Raw genomic sequence first — 26,078 nt, 5'->3', positions numbered from 1 at the left:
GCATTTAGACACGCCTCAGTTCCTGGGAGTGGAAACGACAAGCTCAGTCCTCCCCCTATGCCATGATTCATAATTAATTTTTAAATTAATTTTAAATTTATCTGTACACTTTCTGTGTGTTAAAGATATGCCGGGCACCATCTCATGAGCTCTTCTCTAAGATAGTGTGACTTATCGTTTAAGAGAACCGACTTCTGTTCTGCTGGTTTCTAGCTGTGTGAGCTTGGGCAAGACACTTAACTTCTCTGTGCCTCAGTTTCCTCATCTGTTAAAAAGAGGATACTGAAAATAACAGCTAGCTTATAGGGTTGTTTTAGGAGGATTCAGCAAAAATACTTAAAGAACTCACAACTGTGCCAGAAACATTATGCACCCTGTTAAGTGTTAGCTGTCATAGTTATTTTTTTCTTGTTCTCATTTTTGAGATGAGAGAATTGGACTCAGCTCAGAGAGGGTGAGCGACTTGCTCAAGGAAACACAGCTAGGAAGTGATAGAGATGGGACTTGAAACTAAGCAAGTCTTGCTCTGGATCCAGTTATGTCCTAAGCTACATACTCCTCCAAATAGCAGTTAGGGCCTCCCTCGTAGGGAATTAACCTCAGATCTTGCATGAGAGGTAAGGAAGCTCACCACAGCACTAATGAGGATGTCTTCCCTCTCTACAAAGTCTACCTGGTTGCCAAGGCTCATTGTGTACTTCGTTTCTCCCCTGATCCATCACCGGCTCTCACTGAAACATGGCTGAATTCCCACAGCACAACCTTTTGCTCCATTTGTATGGTTTGGTGGAAAGAGACCTCTGGAGCTGGCCTGTTGTGGGTTCAAGTCCCATCTCCACCAGTTACTAGCGTCACGACCAGGCAGGCTGCTGAGCCTCAGCATCCGATCCTGGGCAATGGGTCTAAAAACACTTCAAATAAAGGGTCCGGCACAAGATCTGTGCTCAGTGAATAGAGTCTGTGATAATTATTGAGCTGTACCTGTTTAGGGTCATTTCCCACTTGATACATGAGGGTCATGGCTTCCCAACTTGACCATGAACTCTCCAAGGGCAGAGGTCTAGCGCACACCCCTTCTGTCTTCCTTGACTCCCTCCCCAAACACTCAATGCCATGAGAGGCACACGACAAGTGTGTAGTCAACGTTTCCCCCATTGGATTTCGGGAGACAGAGCACAGAGCACCAGTACTGACCGTGAGCTCCCCAGAAGCCATGATGATGGCCAGGTTCGCCATTCGTTTACAGCGGCAGACGGTATGTGTCTCGGAAACTTCAATGATCTCACAGCCAGACGGGACCCACCTACCGCCCTCCTCATCTGTGCTCCAGGAAACACACATGGGGCTCTCAGTCTTCTTCTTTGGCTGAAAAATCAAAGGTCTTGGTCACCTGAGAATCCCTCTTGAACGGACTCAATGTGACCAACCCCAAGAGTCATTTGGGGCAAGAGATGCAGGTATCTTCTGTACGGAATGGAGAGAAATGCTGATATTTCATCATGCAGTGATGAAAAGAAAAGTCTTGCATGCCAGATCTGTCTCTATCACTGACTTGGCTGTAGCTAATGCAGCTAATGTCTCTGTAAATGTATGTACATCAATGTTACTTAGTTTAACCTAAAGCTTGCCCATTGATGAGTGGAAGAATGCCACAGAGAAATAGGAGAGTTTATTCTTCTAGAGGTGGATTCTGAAGACTGGCTTAAGTTGCTAGAAACTGTGGAAGCTTGCTACCTTAACAGGTCCCCATTAAAAATGAGAGTTATGGGGCCAGGCCGGTGGTGCAGTGGTTAAGTTCGCACGTTCCACTTCGGCGGCCCGGGGTTCACTGGTTCAGATCCTGGGTGTGGACCTACGCACCGCTTGTCAAACCACACTGTGGTAGGCTCCCCACACATAAAGTAGAAGAAGATGGGCATGGATGTTAGCTCAGAGCCAGTCTTCCTCAGCAAAAAACAGGAGGATTGGCAGCAGATGTTAGCTCAGGGCTAATCTTCCTCAAAAAAAAAAAAAAAAAGATGAAATCTTGCCTTTTGCAACAACACAGATGGACCTCCAGAGTATTATGCTAAGTGAAATAAGTCAGATGGAGAAGGTCAAATACCATATGATTTCACCCATAAGTAGAAGATAAGAATAACCACCACCACCGACAAACATATAGATACAGAGATTAGACTGGTGGTTACCAGAGGGGAAGTGGGGAGGGAGGAGGAAAAATGGAGTGACAGGGCACATGAGTGCCATGATGGAAGGTAATTAGTCTTTGGATGGTGAACATGATGTATTCTATACAGAAATTGAAATAGAATGATGCACACTTGAAATTTTTATAATGTTTTAAACCAGTGTTGCCTCAATTAAAAAAAAAAAGAGAGTTAAGCCCCCTAGGAGATGGGGAGTCCCCAATAGATAGATGGGGGCACAGTAGAAACCTCTTCACAAACCTCAAGGTGCTCCAGAGTGTAGTTGACTGCCTCAGAGAAGCCGTCTTTCTTCTTCCCTGTCAGCATGCCCCCGACGACACGAGAATTAATCTTCAGCTTCCTCTTGGAGTTGGCCATGGGCGTCTGAGAGTCTCGGAAGAAGCTCTCGTTCAAAAGAGACTCCATACCCGCAAAGGAGACAAAAGCCACCCCACTGATCTCTGCGATTTCCCCCAAGTGCAAAAAAAAAGAAAAAAAAAAAAGAGGGAATCATTTGCTCAGTAGTTACTAGTATACACACTTTAATATCCCATGCATTCCTGAATCTTCACTAGCCCGCTCTGAGGATTGAAATACCTGTGGGCTTCCGATTGGTGACCCTCCCCAGAACCATAGGAAAAAAATCGTGTGGTGCTATCACTTGGAGAAATCTTAGCTACATTTACAAATAAATTTGAATTTGGGTTTTTAAAGGACGATTCAACTCAACAGTGGAAAAGAAATTCCCCTCCAACATTGACGGTCATTTTTGTTCAGTGTCTTTGGTGGGCTTCCCCTTTCAATGTTGGTGGTCTCCAGGGATGTGCCCCAGGTCTGCTCGCTGTGCCTCCCACACAGCATGTAGATCAGGAAAGGTGGACAGTGACCTACAGGCTTATCTTACCATGGCATGGTTTTTTTTTTTTTTTTTAAGTAAAAGCTCTATTGCAACACAGACACACCCATTCATTTACACGCTGCTGATGAATGCTTTTGCACGATGACGGCAGGGTCGAATGGTTGCGACAGAAATTGTGTTGCCCTCAAAGCCTAAAATATTTACAAAGCGGCCCTCTACAGGAAAAGTTTCCCAGCCCCTGATACAGATCAGCACTATCTGCTAGAAATATACTATGAGCCACATACGCAATTTTAAATTTTCTAATAGCCACATTTTAGAGTAGAAAACAGGTAAAATTCATTTTAATAATATATTAATTCAATACATGCAAAATAGTATCGTTTCAACACTCGATCAATAGAAAAAATTATGAGTGAGCTATTTTACATCCTCCATTTTTTTTTTTGGACCAAGTCTTTGAAATCTGGTAGGTATTTTAAATTCACAACCTGGCCACATTTCAAGTGCTGAATGACAAAAGTGGCCAGTGGCTGCTGTATTAGATAGGTAAGCTTTCAATACTCCGGTACTGCAAGATTATTTTTTCAATGTCTGCCTTTCCTAGCAGGTGGGAAACTTTCCTGAGGCCATTTCTGCCTCTCCCATCATTGATTTCCCCACCACCTGGCATAGGTCTTGGCACCTAAGAGGTGATCGATAAGTGTTTGTTGACTGAGTGTACCATAACTACCCACCCTGATTCTCCGGAGTGGGTCTGTACCTGTGGATCCAGATTCTTTAATTGTGGAGCATGAAATCGTCATCTTATCCCCTTTGGCTTTCAAGCTAAAGGCCATGTTCTCTTCAGAGCATTCGTTCTTGATAACTCTGCTATTAACATCTAAAAAGAGAAAGGGAGAGTTTGCATGCAGTCACCCGGAAAGTGGGTCCTGTCCGAGAAAGGTAAGCATGTATAATTGCCAGCAAAGGGAAGAACGGAAAGGCTGGATCATCATGGGAAACATCTTGAGCCCCTTGGTGAAAGGTTGAGGATGGTAGCACCAAACACATGAGAAACCCAGGTGGAGCCATAAGAGTGAGCTCTCACATCCTAGGGGATGCATCAGGAAGAGATGGGGTTGAAGTCAACAGTGATAGAAGGCGACACAGTCACAACTCTCTGGATACTCCAAATTTAGACATGTTTTACAAAGCTAAAGGAATTAGGAAGGGACCAGGGCAAGCCCAGTATGGTGGACGAAGATTTGGATTCTGCAGTCAGACGGAGGTAACTAGGAAACCCAGCTCTGCCGCTCACCAGCTGTGCCAACCTGAGCAATGACTCAACCTCTCTGAGCCTCAGATTCTTCACCTGCAACGTGGCAATAATTACAGGACTCTTCATGAAAACAAAATAGATAATTCTACCAGAGGCACCCTTTAAAAATACAAGCCAGATAATGCCATGCCTGTTCTCGAACTCTCTGATCCTGCTCTGCCTTCTTACCTCAAATAAAGTCTTGAGTCCCTACATTTGTGTACAAAATCTGCCTCTCCCTTTCTTTCCTCACCCCTTCTCCTGCAGCTTTCACCATCCTCTGCCCCACTCCAGCCACCTTGGACTCCTCATTCTTCCTTGAACTCACCAAGTATTCCCACCCTTACTCTTTCTCCAAATATTTCCACGGCTCCCTTCCCTGAGGTCCCAACCCCAATGAGACTTCCCCTAACCGCACTGTATAAGATAGCAACGCTCCTCCTAATCTTGACCATCTCGAGCCTCCTTAGCCTGCTGTGTGTTTCTCAGCACAGCTAGCCTGATCTGGTATGCCAGATATCTATCTCTAAAATATAAGATTCACGAGGACAATTTTGTTCACTACTGGTGGAACTTTAACAAATACGCTATTTCCACCTCTCGACTTCCTGGGCATTATTAGGATGGAACTTCCTAGCAGGGAGCAAGTGCCAGGAGTGGGATGCTCCTCCACTTGGCATATGGTACTCAATATTTCCATGCAGGCACCCATCAAGCATGTTCAGGATGGGAGAGCCAGAGCCGTATCAGTCAGGAGAGGATCGGTCAGGCAGCAGTAACAAACAGCCCCAAATCTTAGCGGATTAGAAATAATTATCAATTTCTCATTAATGCTTTGTGTCCATCATGAATGGACTTAGGGCCCTGCTCTGTGTTATCCTTGCCCTGGGACCCACGCAGATGGAGAAACTGTGATCTGAAACACTGCCCGTCCCTAGGGAAGAGGGAGAGAAGTCTCTGGAAGGTACTCCATTCACAATTCACTGGCCTAAACTCATCACAAAATCCTGCCTGACCCCAAGCCTGGCAGTACAATCCCACCACAGGCCCAGAAGAAAGAGCTGGAAATATCTGAACACAGCAAATGACTGTCATATCTTAACACCCAGCACACAGTAGACAGCCAAAAAATACTTGTTGAATAAATTAATGACACCCTACAAACAGTGCCTGGCAACACACTCTTAACACAGTGCAGAGGCCAGCCTGGTGGCATAGTGGTTAAGTTCCCATGCTCCACTTTGGCAGCCCGGGCATGGCTGGCTCAGTTCCTGGGCACAGACCTACACACTGCTCATCAAGCCACTCTGTGGCAGCGTCCCACATACAAAATAGAGGAAGATTGGCAACAGACGTTAGATCAGGGCCAGTCTTCCTCACCAAAAAAAAAAAAAAAAGGGTTTAACACAACGCCAGGCAATCAATAAATGGGAGATGTCATTCCTATGATAGGCTTGCTTTGTGTGAGTTCAGAGGTTTGAAACAGTCGGGAAGATGGTGTATGGAGAATCACACTGCCCAAGTCACCCATCAAAATCAGCACCCAGGCGTGACCTTGCCATGAAGGATATAGCCTACCTAAGTGTTCCGTCCGAATAGTCTGACTGACATTGCCCGAGGGATTCAGGAAAGCTTCCAGTGTGGTTCTTTTCACGCTCTCCAGTAAGACTACGGCCAGGGCGGACATTGCTTCTCTGGTGAGGTTGGACGAGGTGGACGTTTGCTCAAGCACGGAAGAAATGTTCTCAGCCATATCCTGCAAGGAAAGGTGTGCTTGCTGTCTCTCTCTCTCTCATCCATGAAACAGCAACTGTCCTCTCTCTCCCACCAAGAGAACGGGTTGCTGATGAGAGAGGGATGAGGCGAGGCTGCTTCATGGGTAGGGCATTTCCTTTTGGGGTGATAAAAATGTTCTGGAACTAGACAGTGATGATGGTTGCATGACACTCTAAATGTGCTAAATGTCATGAACGGTTACCCCCAAAAAGGAATGGGACTCTTGATGAACACAACATTGATGGATCTTGAAGACATTAAGCTGAGTGAACGAAGCCACTCAAAAGGCCACATTTTGTGGGATTCCATTTAGATCACATTCTTGAAGGGACAAAGCTGTAAGGACAGAGAACAAATCAGGGATTTTCAGGGGCTGGTGCTGGAGGCAGCGTCTTACTATAAACAGAAAGCCCAAGCGAGTTTTTTGGGAGATAGAACGTTCTGTATTCTGATTGTGGTGGTGGTTGCATAACTCTATTCACGCGATAAAACTCATGGGATGGTAAAGAAAAGGGCAATTTTACTGTGTGTTAATTTTTAAAACCTTACAACCGTAATAAATTAAATACTAATGCGCAATCTATTAATTATAAAGAGGACTTTCTGCTCTCAAAGTGTGCCCCAAGATGCTTGAACCTCAAAACACAATTATGAAGACCCCTCCATTACCTTCAGAGAAACGACTGCAGATGTGTTTTCACAGGCATCATCCAGCATGCTGAGGACGGCATTCAACTGTGTGCAAAAGGCAACCTGTGCCCCAGAGGAAAGAGCATTCGTGAGTATTGATCACTCTACCCCCCCAAGCACGTAAGGTACAAACTGGGCCATCGAGCCCCCGACATGGAGCGATTCTGAATTCCTGAGGTGTCACGAGTCTCTCGAATTCTGAGGGAAATAAAAATTCACCACTTGATCAAAATTGGAACCACAGAAACTTTCTCTTCCATAAACAACAAAAGGAAACAGACAGCAAAACTGTCTAGTGGGGTAAAGAGATGGGGAAATGTGTGGAAAAAATAGTGGTCTACATGGAATAGTATTCAGCCATAAAAAGGAATGGAGCATTGATACATGTTACAACATGGATGAACCTTGAAAACGTGATGCCCAGTGAAAGGAGCTAGACACAGAAGGCCACATAGTGTATGATTCCATTTATGTGAAATGTCCAGAAGAGACAAATCTATGGAGACAGAAAGTAGATTGTCATTTACCGGGGGTGGGGAGTAGGAGGGGAACAGACAATAGCCACTAACGGGTAGAGGGTTTCCTTTGGGGGTGATGAAAAGCTTTTGGAGATAGAAAGAGGTGGTGGTTACACATCACTGTGAGTACTAAATGCCACTGAACTGTACACTTTAAAATGCTGAATTTTTCATGTATACTTCACTGCAATTTTTTAAAAACCTGATAATGCTCTGTAGTGCATGCGAATTCCAAAGCTTATTTACAAGCTTATATTTAAAATAGAGACATCAATTCCTGAAGATGCTCATGGAGCATTTACACTGGAATGACTTCATTAGAGAATCAGACGTCCAAATTCCTCCTGGTGTGGCAGCTATGAATCACCTGCCCCAGATCACACAGATGCAGCAGCAACACCTTCACTGGTAATGAGACCCCCAACATCCTTTCTTCTTTTGGTAAAAGAATCCCCAGGTTTTAGATGGAACGATGGCCTCCCTTACCAACATTCCTTGTAGCTCGTGTGACCATGTGCCTAATTTCTGGCCAATGAGGTGAAAGCAGAAGTGATACTGGGTCATATTTTCACAGAGAAGGACGGTGCGTTTCACTTCCCCTTCCCCCTGTCCACCAGCTGGGATGCAGAACGTGATGGCAGGGACTGGAGCAGCCATCCTGGACCACAATGAGGGAGTCTTGTGTTGATGACGGCAGAGCGTTCTGGAGCCGTCACATCAGCCCTCAGCAGCTTAAACTCAAACTGTTACAAAGAGAGAAATAAACTGCTATCTGGTTTGGGCCACCGTTACTTTTGCCTTTGTTAAAACTGCAAAACAGCGTCTTACCTAAGTGGCTTCTAGGACCACGTCAAGAGCTAGGAACCTTCAAAAATACTTACATCTTCAGGCTCCACTGCTGTTTTCGTTTGGCATAGATGGACCTGCTTATTTCTGGCTAACACATCTTCTTTACACTTGAAGGGAGCCCCTAGGAAGAAAACAAAAGCAACCAAATCAAACTTCAACCACAGCAAGATATGATTAGAAGGCAAGTCTGGTTTTATCACCCCTTGCTTAAAATCCATTCCTTGCCTTATTATACAGCAGTGGCAATGAACAAACTGCAGCTACACACTACGACATCAGGGACTCCGAGACATGTAATACGGAATGAAAAGAGCAAGTCAGAAAAAAACCGTATGATCTCACTTACGTGTGGAATCTTAAAAGGGAAAAAAAAGCAAGCTCATAGATACAGAGAACAGATTGGCAGTTTCCAGAGGCTGGGGTGGGGGATGGGTAAATGGGTGAAGGGAGTCAAAAGTTATAAATTAAATAAGTCCGGGGGATGCAATGTAAAGCATGGTGCTTACAGTTGATAACACTGGATTGCATATTTGAAAGTTGCTAAGAGAGTAGATCTTAAAAGTTCTCATCACAAGAAAAAAAAAATTTGTAACTATGTGGGGTGACAGATGTTAACTGGACTTATTGTGATTATTTTGCAATATATCCAAATATCAAATCATTATGTTATACACCTGAAACTAATATAATGTTATATATCAATTATATCTCAATTTAAAAAAACATTATACATAGTATACCATTTTTATAAAGCTCCAATGTAGACGAAACTAAGCAAGGTGTTGTTTAGGAATGCATGCATAGGGTGAACATTTTTAACTAGGGGAATTATAAATACAAAGTTGAAAGTGGTTCCCTCTGGGGAGAAGACAAGGATACCAGCAGAGAAGGAACATGCAGAAAATGCAGTGGCATTGGTGATGGTCTAGTTCTTATGCTGGCGAGTGCCTCGGACATATTCATTTTATTACACTTCATTGCCTCTGTATAAATTACTTACAGTTTTAATGTATCAGATAATCCACAATTTTTAAAATGTAAACCTTTCACAGTTCCCCACTGCTCTTGGCAAAAAGACTCCAAAACCCTTCACAGGACACACAAGTTCCTGCAGAATCTGACTTCTGCCAACATGCTCAGATGCAGCTAATGACATTTCCCCTAGCACTCATTCTGCGTTAGCCTCAGGGCCTTTGCACATACTGTAACCTAGCACACTGTGATCTCCACTCTTCATCTGGATAATTTGTACTCTTCTTTCAAGCTTCAGCTTAAATTCACTTGCCTGGAGCATATTAAATATCCTATGAGTCACTCCAAAGGGCACTATGATTTTTCAATTATTAAATAGTTATGTATGTGTTCTCTATTTCCTTCCATAGACTATAAGCTATATGAGGGCAAGTATCATTGACATTACATCCAGGATTGAATCCTCAGTAGCTAGTGCAGGGGCCTGTTTGATTAGTTAATTAATTAATTAACTGATTAATTAATGCTTCAAAAATAATTTATCAAATGAGTATATTAATGAATGGATCAAAAAGAGAGAATGAATGAGGTGAAAGTAAGAGGAGGAGCCAGAGGTTGGGTACAGTGAGGATTTTACAACCAAAGCAAGACACAGAGTCCATTGCCAAGACACACAAGGAGAGTATTACTTTCGCAGCTGAAGTTGCCATATATCCAGGAGCCTTCCGGATTGGGATGAAAGCCCACAATGCAGCTACAGCTGTAGGAGCCCAGGGCATTGGTGCAGATGGAATTGGGACCGCACGGTGATGGATCTCGGAGGCACTCATCAATATCTGCAAAGAACTTGAGAAGATCAAACAACCCAGAGGGACAAGGAGATACTTCTTTCCAGGGATGTCCAGCAAACCCTCTGCTCACCTCTACATTCTGTTTCTTGGTCTGTGGAGTTCAGCTGTCCATTGCCGGGTGCAAAGCCAGGGTGGCAGGTACAAAAGTAGCTCCCGGGGGTGTTGGTGCATCTTGCATTGGAAAGGCATGGCTTATTAAGGCACTCATCAATGTCTGTGGAATAGAGAATGAACATGAGGCAGAGTTGGCTAACGCTGCAACAAAAGGCATGCTTCCCCTTCCAAAGCATGGCGTTGTCACTAAAAAATGGCAGCCTACATGGACTACATTTCCCAGAACCCTCTGCATCTGGATGAGGCCATGTGACTAGCTCTCGCTTATGAAACGTGAGAGGCTATGACGTGTCACTTCTGGGCCAAGGGGGTGTGCCTTCTTTCTCTTTCCCCACCACTGGCTGGAACCAGGGATTCCAAGGTCCTAAGGGATAGAAGAATCAGAGATGCAAGAAGACTGGATCTCTCTTATCACCTTGTGGAAGAAAGCTGCCCATTGACCAAGTATATCCGTATTGGATGGTTAGGAGAGTCAGAAAGTTCTATCATGCTAAGCTAGTGGTTTTCAACTGAGGGCAATTTGTCCCCCCAGGGGACATTGGGCAATGTCTGGAGACATTTCTGGTGGTCCCTGGGGTCTGGGGGGTAGAGACCAAAGATGCTACCAGACATCCACTAATGAACAGAACAGCTCCACACAGAACAAAGAACTATCCAGCCCAAAATGTCAATAGTGCAAAGATTGAGAAACCTTGGTCTAACACACACAGTGGAGTCAGGTCACTATGGCAACATGGGGTTACCTCTCCCTCTGACGGTTTCTGAACCACAGAGGATATGTGGAATAGAATGTTCTGGAAGAAAAATAATTAGGAATGAAGGAAAGGCAAAATCATATTTCTCTATCAACTCACAAAGCATGAGGAATAAATAGGCAACACTCACACCAGCAGCTTATGCAGATATATTGTATATTGCACTGGGCGTTATCATGGAAATTTGTGATGAGACATCTCTGCGATGGGAAAGCAGGCTAATTTGGAGGTCTCAAAGGACCCGAGAATGAGCCATGGTTGGAAGGTGTGGGGAAGTGATTTTTCCCTTGGTATCACAGAAAACATCTCTAACCAAGGAGTGGGTTTCTCTTCATAGGGAGCCCCCCACTTCCAGAAATATCTAGGCATCAACTACATGAGCTCTTGTCAGAGACAGTACAGGTGGAATTTATATTTTGCATATAGCACTGGACTCAGTGCATGGTTTTCAAAACTTGGGGACCTAGGAGAACTTCCTTCATGTGAAATGACGCCTGAATAAGTAAAACGAATAAAGGAGGTGATAATTTGACTGAAAAGGCATGTGGAAGTCCGTGGTTCTGGCCCTAGCTGGGAATTCTGAATAGATTTTCCTAGGAGCTTTTAGAACTGTATTAATCTCTCTAAGGTGTCTTTCCACTTTATCCCTCTATCGTTCTGCTTCTAACAATGTCAGCAGCTAGTGAAGATCAATGGATAAGAAGAAGTATAACATTTGCAACGGAAGGAAGCATGTATTTCCCGCAGGAATTGAAGACTATAAAATGTGTTCTGCCATATGGTAGAGACTCCAAAGATGGCCTCCATCAATTCTCCCACTTCTTGTACGCACATGTTGCCCTCCCAGTGAGATGGAGAATTTATTTCCCCTTCTTTTGGATTTAGGCTGGCCCTGTGACTGTGACCAAAAGAATGCAGTAGAAGTAACACTCACGGACTTCTAAAGCCCCAGGCTTTACAAGGACTGGCAGTTTCTGCTTTCTTCCTCTTGGAACATTCTGTCTTGAAAACCAGCTGCCATGCTCTGAGGAAGCCCAAGCAGCCTTGTGGAAAGGCCCATGAGAACAACTGAGGGGCCCAACTGAGCTCCCAGCCAGAGACCATTGCCAACTACCAGTCATGTAAGTGAACCTATTTTGGACCTGCCAGCCATCCCAGTTCCCCCGAAAAACCATGTGGTCAACACGCAGCATCATGAGCAAGAACAAAGGGTGGTTGTTACAAGTTGCTACATTTCGGGGTAGTTTGACATCCATTGAGAAGACCTCAGCACGGCTGGGAGGATTATCCGTACGTTTGAAAGCCTCTGGTTTCTCAGGGGTCCAAACATCAGGCGAGAAGAACCCAGGCAGGCGGGAACAACCGTATTCTCCTAGGATCTTGGTACAGATGGAACTGGGACCACAAAGAGTCGAGTTCCTGAAACATTCACCCACATCTAAGCACCAACTCGTCCTCCTTCTACCCTTACCATGAGCATCCCAAACAACTAACCTAAAAACCATGCTGACCATAGCATGGAAAACTGGTCTAAGTCAGAAGGATAAAGGATGCTGAGGCTGCAGCAGCGGTCCAGCTCCATCGCTGACTGAAGCCAATGGGTTTCCCTGGCTTGAGTCTCACCTTCTTAAAGACATTTTCATCCTTACAGAAAGGAAGTGTTTCGAGGCAACTTTATGACTCGTGCAAATCTTCTGATGAGGCTCCTCACGGCTCAGGATCAGATCCAAACTCCTCATTAGAACATGCGAGACCCTGAGAGTCTCTTCCCACCTAAGCTCATGTTTTTCTTCTAAACCCTTCACACTCCATGATCCAGATTCGTTGATTCCCTGTAGGTTCTTGAAGGCTCATTCTCTCACCTGTGTCTACTCAGCATCAAACTCACTTACTCTTCTCTTTCCCCGAATCTCAATTCCTCTCCAAGGAATCACCATACTATTAATAATAATGACCATCAGAGCAGCATCAGAGTGGAGGGGCGGAGGGCATGGACATCCTGGGTTCAAAGCCTGGCTCTGTCGCTTATAAGTTGTGTGTTACTGGGAGTTATGGGTTGAATTATGTCCCCCCAAAATTCATATGGTGAAGCCCCAATTCCCAGTGGGATGGTATTTGCACAAGGGGCCTCGAGGAGGTAATTAGGTTGAGGTGAGGTCATGAAGGTGGGCCTTCAGGATGGGATCAGTGCCCTTGTAAGAAGACGAAGAGACGCAAGACGTTCCTCTGCTACGTGAGGACACAGTCAGAAGGTAGCCATCTACAAGCCAGGAAGAGAGCCGTCACCAGAACCCAACCATGCCGGCACACTGACTTCAGACTTCCAGCCTCCACAACTGTGAGAAAATAAGGCTCTGTTGTTTAAGGCCCCCAGCCTACGGTATTTGGTTATGGCAGCCTGAGAAGACTAACAGACTGGACAAAGGAATTCATCTCTGTGCATCTCACTTTCCTCATTTGGAGTCTGAATAGCATGGTGGTTGGGAGCACCGGGTGTGAAGTGACACCTAGGCACAGTGAGAACATGATTCTCCCACCTGCTACTATTTGTCCTTGAAGAGTGATTCCAACAATGGAGGCTCAGTTTCCTCACCTGTGAAGTGAGTGTAGAATACGGATGACGCCATCAGGTTGTAGGGAGGACCCAACGAGCACACTGATGGGAGAGCTTAGCAGCTTGGCTGGGATCCTGCCTCCAGACTTCTGTATCTGCTCTTCTTTCCTCCTGGAACATCCTTCCCCAGACACCCAACATCTCAGTCCTTCACTTCCATCGGATCTTCTCTCAAATATCAGCTTCTCGGCATGGCCTTTTCTTACTACCCTGTTAAAATTAGAATGCCACCCCCAGCACTCTCTGTCTGCCTTTCCTGCCTTATTTGTTTTCATCTCCTTTAACTTTCCCTAACACACAATGTGTTCATGCATTTATTTCTTGACATCTACCTCCCCCCACAGTAGAAGATGCACTTCAGGAGAACAAACATTTGAGCCTGTGTTATTCACTGCTGTATCCACCATCACCAGAATAGAACCAGCCATGTTGCACATGCTCCAGAAGTACTGATCAAAGAGTGGATGAATGATTATTCTATTCAGTGTTGCAGATGAGGTCTTTGAACTCAGCCACGACCCTCCCTGACTCCTGCCCCACCAGTGCTGTCTTCACAAACAGACTTGGACCTAATTCCCCAACACACCACTCCACCTACCTTCACATGTCTCTCCCTGGCCCTGGAACCTCACGTTTCCACTTCTGGAAACAAATCCTTGGTTGCAGACACAAGAGTAGCTTCCAGGACTGTTGTGGCAGGTCGCATGCTCTGGGCAAGATTTGGGATCTGCACATTCATCCACATCTGGAGAGTGCAAGAGAAAACCCAGGTCACAGAAGAGCGGGAGACGGCAAGGGAAGATTCGCTTTACGTGGTCTTACCTTGTGGCACACAGCACTGAGGCTCCCCAGTACACACGTGCTCCCCTTCTTCCTAACCACCCTTGCAGTTAGGCAGGGCCATGAGAATAAATTCTGGCCGATAGTATGTAAGCAAATGGGTGACAAATAATTTCAAAACATAGTCCTCATAGATTTCAGAAACGGCCTTAGTCTTTTTTTTTCTTTTTGCACAGAGAAAAAAGTTTATTCCTTTGTTTCTTTGTTCATTTCTTTGAATCATCTATCTATTCCTTCATACAAATATCTATCCATCTATCCAGCTATCTATCCATCCATCCATTCATCTATACATCTACTCATTCATCGAAAAAATATCTGCCAAGAGTGTGGTACTTCTCTGGCCACATATGTGCACGCCTATCTGCGCATCAGCATGTGGCTGGTGCAGTGCAATGTGACTTTGCCACTCCTTTACTTAAATGTGGAGTTTGTTTTCCACCCCTTCATCCAGCTGGCCCTATGACTTGCATTGGTCAATAGAATGCAGCAGGAGTGATGTGGTGCCAGTTCCAATCTCAGACCTCCTGAGGATTATTTGCTTCTGCTCATGCTTTGGGACTCGTGATTCTGTCACCTGAACAAGTCCTAGACTAGAGTAGTGAAGACTGGAAAAACAGAAAGAGAGATGGATCAGCTCAGATGAGCTCCAGTCATCTGAGATAGCCCAGGCCAACCACAGCTGACCACAGACACAGGAAAAAGAATGGTTGAGACCAAAAGAATGCACCAGCAGAGCCCCAGCTAAACTGGCAACACATGGGCTCAAGAGCTAAATAAATAGTAGTTGTTTTAAGTCATTGACTTTCAGGGTAGTTTGTTAATCAGCAATAGCTAACTGCTACAAATGGACGAGATTCAAGACATAATTAGCAGGTAGAATCCCCAAGACATGATGACTGACAATACAGAAGGAGAGGGAGGATGAGAGTCACTCTCAGGCCTTAATTCAAAAACCTTTTTGGAAAAAGTTCCGAGATCTGGGTCTCAGCTCTTCCGAGCACAGGGTGTCTCTACGTCAGCCATACTGACATTTGGGACCAGATAATTTTTGGTTGTGGGAGGATGTTCTGTGCATTGTAGGGTGTTTAGCAGCATCTCTGGCCTCTGCTGCCTTGATGATAGCAGCACACACAACCCCACCACCACCACCACCGTGACAATCAAAAATGTCTCTGGACATTGCTAGTGTCCTCTAAGGGAAAATTGTTCTAGGGACAGAGTCGCCCCATTACTCTCAAGTACCGCCTGACCCACTGCTAAACTCACAGTATTCCTTCAACAGAAGCTCAAATCCTGGTTGTTCCACTTAATAGCAGTGCATCCTTGGGCAAGTCACTTCACCTCTCTGAGCCTCAATGTTCGCATTCCTAAACTGGGGATAGTGATCCCTACCTCATAGCATCATCAATTGAGGTGGTTCTTAATTAAGTAGGTAATGAGGAGGGCAGGTCCTCTTTACCTTCACAGATGGAGTTTCTAGAGGAGAATCCAGCTCGGCAGCTGCAACTGTAGCTTCCCAAGGAGTTGGTGCACTCAGAATGTTCTGGGCAGATCCCGCTGGAGAGGCATTCATTGATGTCTGAGAAGCAGTGGAGGAGAGAGAGCGGACAGAAGAATGAGAGTCTAAGGTGAGAAACACAGGTATCCAACTCAATGGCAGCCGTCCACGAAAGACCACACCTGAGATGCCGAGAGCGTTACCTGTACAGGAGAAACGACCTGGCTTTGCCGGGTTCCAGTCATTTCCAGTAGGAGAAGAGAAACCAGGCAAACAGCTGCACTTGTATTTCCCGGGCAGGTTTTTGCAGACTGAGTTAGCACCACATGGTGAGGGCTTTTTAGAACACTCATCTACATCTGGATAGAGAAAGAGTTGGAGTTGCAAAGTTGTCACGACTTGTGCAGCAGAATGCATTTTCCAAAGATGGTTGAAACAGTGTTTTGCATCCCATGTGCCCTGCATTCAGTGTGAATTTGGTACTTCATCTCTGAGGCATTGGGGTCTAGATTCCCATCTGAATCTGAGCATGTTTGTGACTATAGCAGAAGTGACACCAGGTCGTAAAAATACCGTGCTAGGTCATAGAAATATCACACTGGGTGATAAAAATATAATGAACTTCTTTGTTCTCTTGAGATGTTCATTCTTGGAAATGACCCGTCATACACTGAGGTAGCCCAACAAGTCATGAAGAAGCAGCTCACATAGACCAGAACTAAAACCTGCAGCCCACAGCCCTGGGGGAACAGCCAGCCAACAGCAAGCACCAGCTTGCCAGCCTTGTCAGTGGGCCTTCTCCAGGCTGATTCCTCCAGCCTGCAGTTGAACCAAGTCAACTGACACTGTGTGGGACAGAGGCAAGCCATCCTCCTCAAACCAAGGCCAAATAGCAGATTCATTGATGAGCAAAATAAATGATTGTTGCTGTTTTCAGTCACTAAGTTTGGAGATGGTCTGTTACCCACCCATAGAGAACTAGAACACCTGGCAAAGCCACCTCTAGGATTTTACCCATTGAGGAACTCATGGAACTGTGCAGTCGTGGGACCATCGTGTACCTCTGCCCAAGTCTCCTTCAACCCTGCTCTGCCGTTTCACTGTAAGCAAACACTTGCTGTGTATTTGTAGTGGAAACACAACTTCAAGGCAAGTCTCCTATGTTTCCCACCCAGTCACCCGCACCTCTCCTAGTCAGAAAACTGGAGCGGCCACTGTACGTCAAGAGAAGATCACCGGGATGTCATCCCAGCTTTGTACGACGCTGTAAAACATTAGAAACAACCTAGTGCCTGTCAGTAGAATCGTCCTTCCAACTGGAGTTGACATAAAGAATAAGGTGCATGTCCCTTCATCCTTCAAATGTCTGTTTAATATTCACAGTGTATCAGACACCACACTGGAGGTCAAACACAGAGGGGACAAAATCGTTGCTGTAGTACCCGTCTTTTCTCAAATATACAGTTCTCAGCACGGCCATTTCTTACCACTCTGTTAAAATTAGACGTCCACTCACGGCACTCTCTGTTGACCTTTGCTGCCTTATACTTCTTCATCTCCTTTAACTTTCCCTAACACACAATATGTTCATGCATTTATATTTTGTTATTCATCTCCTCCCACAGTAGAGGGTAAGTTCCAGGAGAACAAACATGTGTGCCTGAGTTATTCACTGCTGTATCCACCATCCCCGGAATAGAACCAGCCGTGTTGCACATGCTCTAAGTCTTCGTCAAACACTGCATGCATGAATGAATGAATGAATGATTCTTGCCTTAGGTTTTGTTGATGAGGTCTTCAAACACAGCCAAGACCCACCCTGACTCGTGCTCCACAAGTGCTGTCTTTGTAAACAGACTGGGACCTAATTCCCCAACACACCCCTCCACCTACCTGCACATGTCTCTCCCTGGCCTTGAAATCTCACGTTTCCACTGCTGGAAGCAAATCCTTGGTTGCAGACACAAGAGTAGCTTCCAGGACTGTTGTGGCAGGTCGCGTGCTCTGGGCAAGATTTGGGATCTGCACATTCATCCACATCTGGAGAGTGGAAGGGAAAACCGGCATGAAGGCAGAGCAGGAATTTCGGAAAGGAGATGGTAAGTGAATATTCACTCTACGTGCTCTTAAGTTGTGGCACGCAGCGCCGAGGCTCCCCAATATTCACGTTCTACCCTTCTTCCTAACCTCCCTGCAGTCCCGCGGCTCCATGAGAATAGGTTCTGGCCAATAATATGTAAGCAAAAGTGTGACAAGTAACATCAAAACTACTATAACAATGGTACTTTGCAGAAATGATCAAGATCCCCGTTTCCGGCATAGAGAACAAAGTACACTGTTTATTCCTTTCCTTTGTTCATTTCTTTTAAGCATCCATCCATCCATCCACCCATCCATCAATCTATGCATCTCTTCAGCTATCCATCTATGCACTCATCCATCCATCCATCAATCTATGCCTCTATTCAGCTATCCATCCATCCATCCATCAATCTATGCATCTATTCAGCTACCCCTCTATCTATGCATACATCCATACATCTATCCACCTATTCATTCATCCAGAAAATAACTTCCGAGAGTGTGATACTTCTCTGGCCACTTATATGCAACCCTATCCACACCTCAAGATGCAGCTTGTGCAGTGCAATGTGACTTTGCCACTCCTCTATTTAAACGTGGAGTTTGTTTTCCACCCCTTCATCCAGCTGGCCCTATGACTTGCACTGGTCAGTAGAATGCAGCGGAAGTGATGTGGTACCAGTTCCAAACTCAGACCTCCAGAGGATTATTTGCTTCTGCTCATGCTTTGGGATTCCTGATTCTCTCACCCGAACAAGTCCTAGACTAGACTAATGAACAACGAAAAAGAGGAAGAGAGATGGATCAGCTCGGATGAGCTCCAGTCATCGGAGATAGCCCAGGCCAACCACAGCTGACCACAGACACAGGAAAAAGAATGGTTGAGACCCAAAGAACTCACCACTAGAGCCATAGCTAAACTGCCAATGCATGGGGTCAAGAGCTAAATAAACAGTAGTTGTTTTAAGCCATTGACTTTCAGGGTAATTTGTTACTCAGCAATAGATAACTGCTACAAATGGACCAGAACAATGAGACATGACTTCAAATATCTCTGAATCCAAGCCCAGGAGCTGTGATGACGGCTTGATCACTCCAAACCCCTCTGGATGGAGTCACGATCCCTGTAAGTGAACGTAGGGAGCAATAGATCCTCAGTGGACTCAGGAGGATGGAGACCCGGGGTCTCAGTGAGAACATTCTGGAGGCAGTGTAGAGGAGGGACTTGAGGGGAGAAGACTGGAGACAGGGAGAGACAAGTGAGGATGCTGCTGCAGTAAATATGAAGCCTGAGTGAAGGAGGAAGAAGTCTGATGAGATTCAAGACACGATTAGCAGGTAGAATCCCCAAGACATGATGACCGACAATACAGAAGGGGAGAGGGATGAGAGTCACTCTCAGGCCTTAATTCAAATACCTTTTGGGAAAAAGTTCCGAGATCTGGGTCTCAGCTCTCCCGAGCACAGAGTGTCTCTACCTCAGCCCTACTGACATTTGGGACCAGATCATTTTTGGTTGTGGGAGGCAGTACTGTGCATTGTAGGGTGTTTAGCAGCATCTCTGGCCTCTACTCCCTTGATGACAGTAGCACACACAACCCCACCACCACCACCAGTGTGACAATCAAAAATGTCTCTAGACGTTTCTAGTGTCCCCTGAGGAGAAAATCGTTCCAGGGACAGAGTCCCCCATTACTCTCAAGTACTGCCTGACCCACTGCTTAACTCACGATGGGCCCTCAACAGAAGTTCACATCCTGGTTGTTCCACTTAATAGCTGTGCATCCTTGGGCAAGTCACTTCACCTCTCTGAGCCTCAATGTTCTCACTCCTAAACTGGGGATAGCGACCCCTACCTCATAGCATCATCAATTGAGGTGATTGTTAATTGAGCAGGTAAATGAGGAGGGCAGGTCCTCTTTACCTTCACAGATGGAGTTTCTAGAGGAGAATCCAGCTCGGCAGCTGCAACTGTAGCTTCCCAAGGAGTTGGTGCACTCAGAATGCTCTGGGCAGATCCCGCTGGAGAGGCATTCATTGATGTCTGAGGAGCAGTGGAGGAGAGCGAGCCGACAAAAGAATGAGTGTCTAAGGTGAGAAACACAGGTATCCAACTCAATGGTAGCCGCCCCCGAAAGACCACACCTGAGATGCCGAGAGCGTTACCTGTACAGGAGAAACGACCTGGCTTTGCCGGGTTCCAGTCATTTCCAGTGGGAGAAGAGAAACCAGGCAAACAGCTGCACTTGTATTTCCCGGGCAGGTTTTTGCAGACTGAGTTAGCACCACATGGTGAGGGCTTCTTAGAACACTCATCTACATCTGGATAGAGAAAGAGTTAGAGTTGCAAAGTTGTCACAACTTGTGCAGCAGAATGCATTTTCCAAAGACGGTTGAAACAGGGTTTTCCATCACATATGCCCTGCATTCAGTACTCCATCCGTGAGGCATTGGGGTCTAGATTCCCATCTGAATCTGAGCATGTTTGTGACTACAGTGAAAGTGACACCAGGTCGTAAAAATACCGTGCTAGGTCATAGAAATATCACACTGGGTGATAAAAATATAATGCACTTGTTTGTTCTCTTGAGATGTTCATTCTTGGAAATGACCCGTCATACACTGAGGTAGCCCAACAAGTCATGAAGAAGCAGCTCACATAGACCAGAACTAAAACCTGCAGCCCACAGCCCTGGGGGAACAGCCAGCCAACAGCAAGCACCAGCTTGCCAGCCTTGTCAGTGGGCCTTCTCCAGGCTGATTCCTCCAGCCTGCAGTTGAACCAAGTCAACTGACACTGTGTGGGACAGAGGCAAGCCATCCTCCTCAAACCAAGGCCAAATAGCAGATTCATTCATGAGCAAAATAAATGATTGTTGCTGTTTTCAGTCACTAAGTTTGGAGATGGTCTGTTACCCACCCATAGAGAACTAGAACACCTGGCAAAGCCACCTCTAGGATTTTACCCATTGAGGAACTCATGGAACTGTGCAGTCGTGGGACCATCGTGTACCTCTGCCCAAGTCTCCTTCAACCCTGCTCTGCCGTTTCACTGTAAGCAAACACTTGCTGTGTATTTGTAGTGGAAACACAACTTCAAGGCAAGTCTCCTATGTTTCCCACCCCGTCACCCGCACCTCTCCTAGTCAGAAAACTGGAGCGGCCACTGTACGTCAAGAGAAGATCACCGGGATGTCATCCCAGCTTTGTACGAAGCTGTAAAACATTAGAAACAACCTAGTGCCTGTCAGTAGAATCGTCCTTCCAACTGGAGTTGACATAAAGAATAAGGTGCATGTCCCTTCATCCTTCAAATGTCTGTTTAATATTCACAGTGTATCAGACACCACACTGGAGGTCAAACACAGAGGGGACAAAATCGTTGCTGTAGTACCCGTCTTTTCTCAAATATACAGTTCTCAGCACGGCCATTTCTTACCACTCTGTTAAAATTAGACGTCCACTCACGGCACTCTCTGTTGACCTTTGCTGCCTTATACTTCTTCATCTCCTTTAACTTTCCCTAACACACAATATGTTCATGCATTTATATTTTGTTATTCATCTCCTCCCACAGTAGAGGGTAAGTTCCAGGAGAACAAACATGTGTGCCTGAGTTATTCACTGCTGTATCCACCATCCCCGGAATAGAACCAGCCGTGTTGCACATGCTCTAAGTCTTCGTCAAACACTGCATGCATGAATGAATGAATGAATGATTCTTGCCTTAGGTTTTGTTGATGAGGTCTTCAAACACAGCCAAGACCCACCCTGACTCGTGCTCCACAAGTGCTGTCTTTGTAAACAGACTGGGACCTAATTCCCCAACACACCCCTCCACCTACCTGCACATGTCTCTCCCTGGCCTTGAAATCTCACGTTTCCACTGCTGGAAGCAAATCCTTGGTTGCAGACACAAGAGTAGCTTCCAGGACTGTTGTGGCAGGTCGCGTGCTCTGGGCAAGATTTGGGATCTGCACATTCATCCACATCTGGAGAGTGGAAGGGAAAACCGGCATGAAGGCAGAGCAGGAATTTCGGAAAGGAGATGGTAAGTGAATATTCACTCTACGTGCTCTTAAGTTGTGGCACGCAGCGCCGAGGCTCCCCAATATTCACGTTCTACCCTTCTTCCTAACCTCCCTGCAGTCCCGCGGCTCCATGAGAATAGGTTCTGGCCAATAATATGTAAGCAAAAGTGTGACAAGTAACATCAAAACTACTATAACAATGGTACTTTGCAGAAATGGTCAAGATCCCCGTTTCCGGCATAGAGAACAAAGTACACTGTTTATTCCTTTCCTTTGTTCATTTCTTTTAAGCATCCATCCATCCATCCACCCATCCATCAATCTATGCATCTCTTCAGCTATCCATCTATGCACTCATCCATCCATCCATCAATCTATGCCTCTATTCAGCTATCCATCCATCCATCCATCAATCTATGCATCTATTCAGCTACCCCTCTATCTATGCATACATCCATACATCTATCCACCTATTCATTCATCCAGAAAATAACTTCCGAGAGTGTGATACTTCTCTGGCCACTTATATGCAACCCTATCCACACCTCAAGATGCAGCTTGTGCAGTGCAATGTGACTTTGCCACTCCTCTATTTAAACGTGGAGTTTGTTTTCCACCCCTTCATCCAGCTGGCCCTATGACTTGCACTGGTCAGTAGAATGCAGCGGAAGTGATGTGGTACCAGTTCCAAACTCAGACCTCCAGAGGATTATTTGCTTCTGCTCATGCTTTGGGATTCCTGATTCTCTCACCCGAACAAGTCCTAGACTAGACTAATGAACAACGAAAAAGAGGAAGAGAGATGGATCAGCTCGGATGAGCTCCAGTCATCGGAGATAGCCCAGGCCAACCACAGCTGACCACAGACACAGGAAAAAGAATGGTTGAGACCCAAAGAACTCACCACTAGAGCCATAGCTAAACTGCCAATGCATGGGGTCAAGAGCTAAATAAACAGTAGTTGTTTTAAGCCATTGACTTTCAGGGTAATTTGTTACTCAGCAATAGATAACTGCTACAAATGGACCAGAACAATGAGACATGACTTCAAATATCTCTGAATCCAAGCCCAGGAGCTGTGATGACGGCTTGATCACTCCAAACCCCTCTGGATGGAGTCACGATCCCTGTAAGTGAACGTAGGGAGCAATAGATCCTCAGTGGACTCAGGAGGATGGAGACCCGGGGTCTCAGTGAGAACATTCTGGAGGCAGTGTAGAGGAGGGACTTGAGGGGAGAAGACTGGAGACAGGGAGAGACAAGTGAGGATGCTGCTGCGGTAAATATGAAGCCTGAGTGAAGGAGGAAGAAGTCTGATGAGATTCAAGACACGATTAGCAGGTAGAATCCCCAAGACATGATGACCGACAATACAGAAGGGGAGAGGGATGAGAGTCACTCTCAGGCCTTAATTCAAATACCTTTTGGGAAAAAGTTCCGAGGTCTGGGTCTCAGCTCTCCCGAGCACAGGGTGTCTCTACCTCAGCCCTACTGACATTTGGGACCAGATCATTTTTGGTTGTGGGAGGCAGTACTGTGCATTGTAGGGTGTTTAGCAGCATCTCTGGCCTCTACTCCCTTGATGACAGTAGCACACACAACCCCACCACCACCACCAGTGTGACAATCAAAAATGTCTCTAGACGTTTCTAGTGTCCCCTGAGGAGAAAATCGTTCCAGGGACAGAGTCCCCCATTACTCTCAAGTACTGCCTGACCCACTGCTTAACTCACGATGGGCCCTCAACAGAAGTTCACATCCTGGTTGTTCCACTTAATAGCTGTGCATCCTTGGGCAAGTCACTTCACCTCTCTGAGCCTCAATGTTCTCACTCCTAAACTGGGGATAGCGACCCCTACCTCATAGCATCATCAATTGAGGTGATTGTTAATTGAGCAGGTAAATGAGGAGGGCAGGTCCTCTTTACCTTCACAGATGGAGTTTCTAGAGGAGAATCCAGCTCGGCAGCTGCAACTGTAGCTTCCCAAGGAGTTGGTGCACTCAGAATGCTCTGGGCAGATCCCGCTGGAGAGGCATTCATTGATGTCTGAGGAGCAGTGGAGGAGAGCGAGCGGACAAAAGAATGAGTGTCTAAGGTGAGAAACACAGGTATCCAACTCAATGGTAGCCGCCCCCGAAAGACCACACCTGAGATGCCGAGAGCGTTACCTGTACAGGAGAAACGACCTGGCTTTGCCGGGTTCCAGTCATTTCCAGTGGGAGAAGAGAAACCAGGCAAACAGCTGCACTTGTATTTCCCGGGCAGGTTTTTGCAGACTGAGTTAGCACCACATGGTGAGGGCTTCTTAGAACACTCATCTACATCTGGATAGAGAAAGAGTTAGAGTTGCAAAGTTGTCACAACTTGTGCAGCAGAATGCATTTTCCAAAGACGGTTGAAACAGGGTTTTCCATCACATATGCCCTGCATTCAGTACTCCATCCGTGAGGCATTGGGGTCTAGATTCCCATCTGAATCTGAGCATGTTTGTGACTACAGTGAAAGTGACACCAGGTCGTAAAAATACCATGCTAGGTCATAAAAATATCACACTGGGTCATAAAAAAATAATGCACTTGTTTGTTCTCTTGAGATGTTCATTCTTGGAACTGACCCGCCATGTTTTGAGGAAGCCCAACAAGTCATGAAGAAGCAGCTCACATAGCCCAGAACGAAAACCTGCAGGCCACAGCCCTGGGGGAACAGCCAGCCAACAGCCAGCACCAGCTTGCCAGCCTTGTCAGTGGGCCTTCTCCAGGCTGATTCCTCCAGCCTGCAGTTGAACCAAGTCAACTGACACTGTGTGGGACAGAGGCAAGCCATCCTCCTCAAACCAAGGCCAAATAGCAGATTCATTCATGAGCAAAATAAATGATTGTTGCTGTTTTCAGTCACTAAGTTTGGAGATGGTCTGTTACCCACCCATAGAGAACTAGAACACCTGGCAAAGCCACCTCTAGGATTTTACCCATTGAGGAACTCATGGAACTGTGCAGTCGTGGGACCATCGTGTACCTCTGCCCAAGTCTCCTTCAACCCTGCTCTGCCGTTTCACTGTAAGCAAACACTTGCTGTGTATTTGTAGTGGAAACACAACTTCAAGGCAAGTCTCCTATGTTTCCCACCCCGTCACCCGCACCTCTCCTAGTCAGAAAACTGGAGCGGCCACTGTACGTCAAGAGAAGATCACCGGGATGTCATCCCAGCTTTGTACGAAGCTGTAAAACATTAGAAACAACCTAGTGCCTGTCAGTAGAATCGTCCTTCCAACTGGAGTTGACATAAAGAATAAGGTGCATGTCCCTTCATCCTTCAAATGTCTGTTTAATATTCACAGTGTATCAGACACCACACTGGAGGTCAAACACAGAGGGGACAAAATCGTTGCTGTAGTACCCGTCTTTTCTCAAATATACAGTTCTCAGCACGGCCATTTCTTACCACTCTGTTAAAATTAGACGTCCACTCACGGCACTCTCTGTTGACCTTTGCTGCCTTATACTTCTTCATCTCCTTTAACTTTCCCTAACACACAATATGTTCATGCATTTATATTTTGTTATTCATCTCCTCCCACAGTAGAGGGTAAGTTCCAGGAGAACAAACATGTGTGCCTGAGTTATTCACTGCTGTATCCACCATCCCCGGAATAGAACCAGCCGTGTTGCACATGCTCTAAGTCTTCGTCAAACACTGCATGCATGAATGAATGAATGAATGATTCTTGCCTTAGGTTTTGTTGATGAGGTCTTCAAACACAGCCAAGACCCACCCTGACTCGTGCTCCACAAGTGCTGTCTTTGTAAACAGACTGGGACCTAATTCCCCAACACACCCCTCCACCTACCTGCACATGTCTCTCCCTGGCCTTGAAATCTCACGTTTCCACTGCTGGAAGCAAATCCTTGGTTGCAGACACAAGAGTAGCTTCCAGGACTGTTGTGGCAGGTCGCGTGCTCTGGGCAAGATTTGGGATCTGCACATTCATCCACATCTGGAGAGTGGAAGGGAAAACCGGCATGAAGGCAGAGCAGGAATTTCGGAAAGGAGATGGTAAGTGAATATTCACTCTACGTGCTCTTAAGTTGTGGCACGCAGCGCCGAGGCTCCCCAATATTCACGTTCTACCCTTCTTCCTA

At 45.9% G+C, this 26,078-nt stretch overlaps 1 protein-coding gene across 5 annotated transcripts in view; it reads right to left on the bottom strand.

Annotated features, from left to right (window-relative positions):
- Window positions 1-26,078, bottom strand: part of ADGRE1 (adhesion G protein-coupled receptor E1) — a 73,438-nt gene that overhangs the window by 14,083 nt on the left and 33,277 nt on the right. For 2 of the 5 annotated variants that reach the window (XM_070622771.1, XM_070622772.1), the window contains 18 exons: window positions 25,787-25,933; window positions 24,108-24,263; window positions 23,866-23,985; window positions 21,753-21,899; window positions 20,074-20,229; window positions 19,832-19,951; window positions 17,719-17,865; window positions 16,029-16,184; window positions 15,787-15,906; window positions 14,083-14,229; window positions 10,072-10,215; window positions 9,840-9,986; window positions 8,211-8,299; window positions 6,791-6,874; window positions 5,924-6,101; window positions 3,809-3,928; window positions 2,448-2,647; window positions 1,195-1,365 (listed from right to left, as the gene is read on the bottom strand). In XM_070622771.1, the coding sequence (XP_070478872.1) occupies window positions 1,195-1,365; window positions 2,448-2,647; window positions 3,809-3,928; window positions 5,924-6,101; window positions 6,791-6,874; window positions 8,211-8,299; window positions 9,840-9,986; window positions 10,072-10,215; window positions 14,083-14,229; window positions 15,787-15,906; window positions 16,029-16,184; window positions 17,719-17,865; window positions 19,832-19,951; window positions 20,074-20,229; window positions 21,753-21,899; window positions 23,866-23,985; window positions 24,108-24,263; window positions 25,787-25,933 (2,549 nt within the window). The remainder of the gene's footprint in view (window positions 1-1,194; window positions 1,366-2,447; window positions 2,648-3,808; window positions 3,929-5,923; window positions 6,102-6,790; window positions 6,875-8,210; window positions 8,300-9,839; window positions 9,987-10,071; window positions 10,216-14,082; window positions 14,230-15,786; window positions 15,907-16,028; window positions 16,185-17,718; window positions 17,866-19,831; window positions 19,952-20,073; window positions 20,230-21,752; window positions 21,900-23,865; window positions 23,986-24,107; window positions 24,264-25,786; window positions 25,934-26,078) is intronic. The other 3 variants (XM_070622774.1, XM_070622775.1, XM_070622773.1) reach the window with 2 other exon arrangements.

Source organism: Equus przewalskii, chromosome 6 (assembly GCF_037783145.1).
Source record: "Equus przewalskii isolate Varuska chromosome 6, EquPr2, whole genome shotgun sequence".
NCBI lineage: Eukaryota > Metazoa > Chordata > Mammalia > Perissodactyla > Equidae > Equus > Equus przewalskii.
Note: the sequence above shows the minus strand (reverse complement) of the source record. Positions and strands in the feature narration are given on the sequence as shown.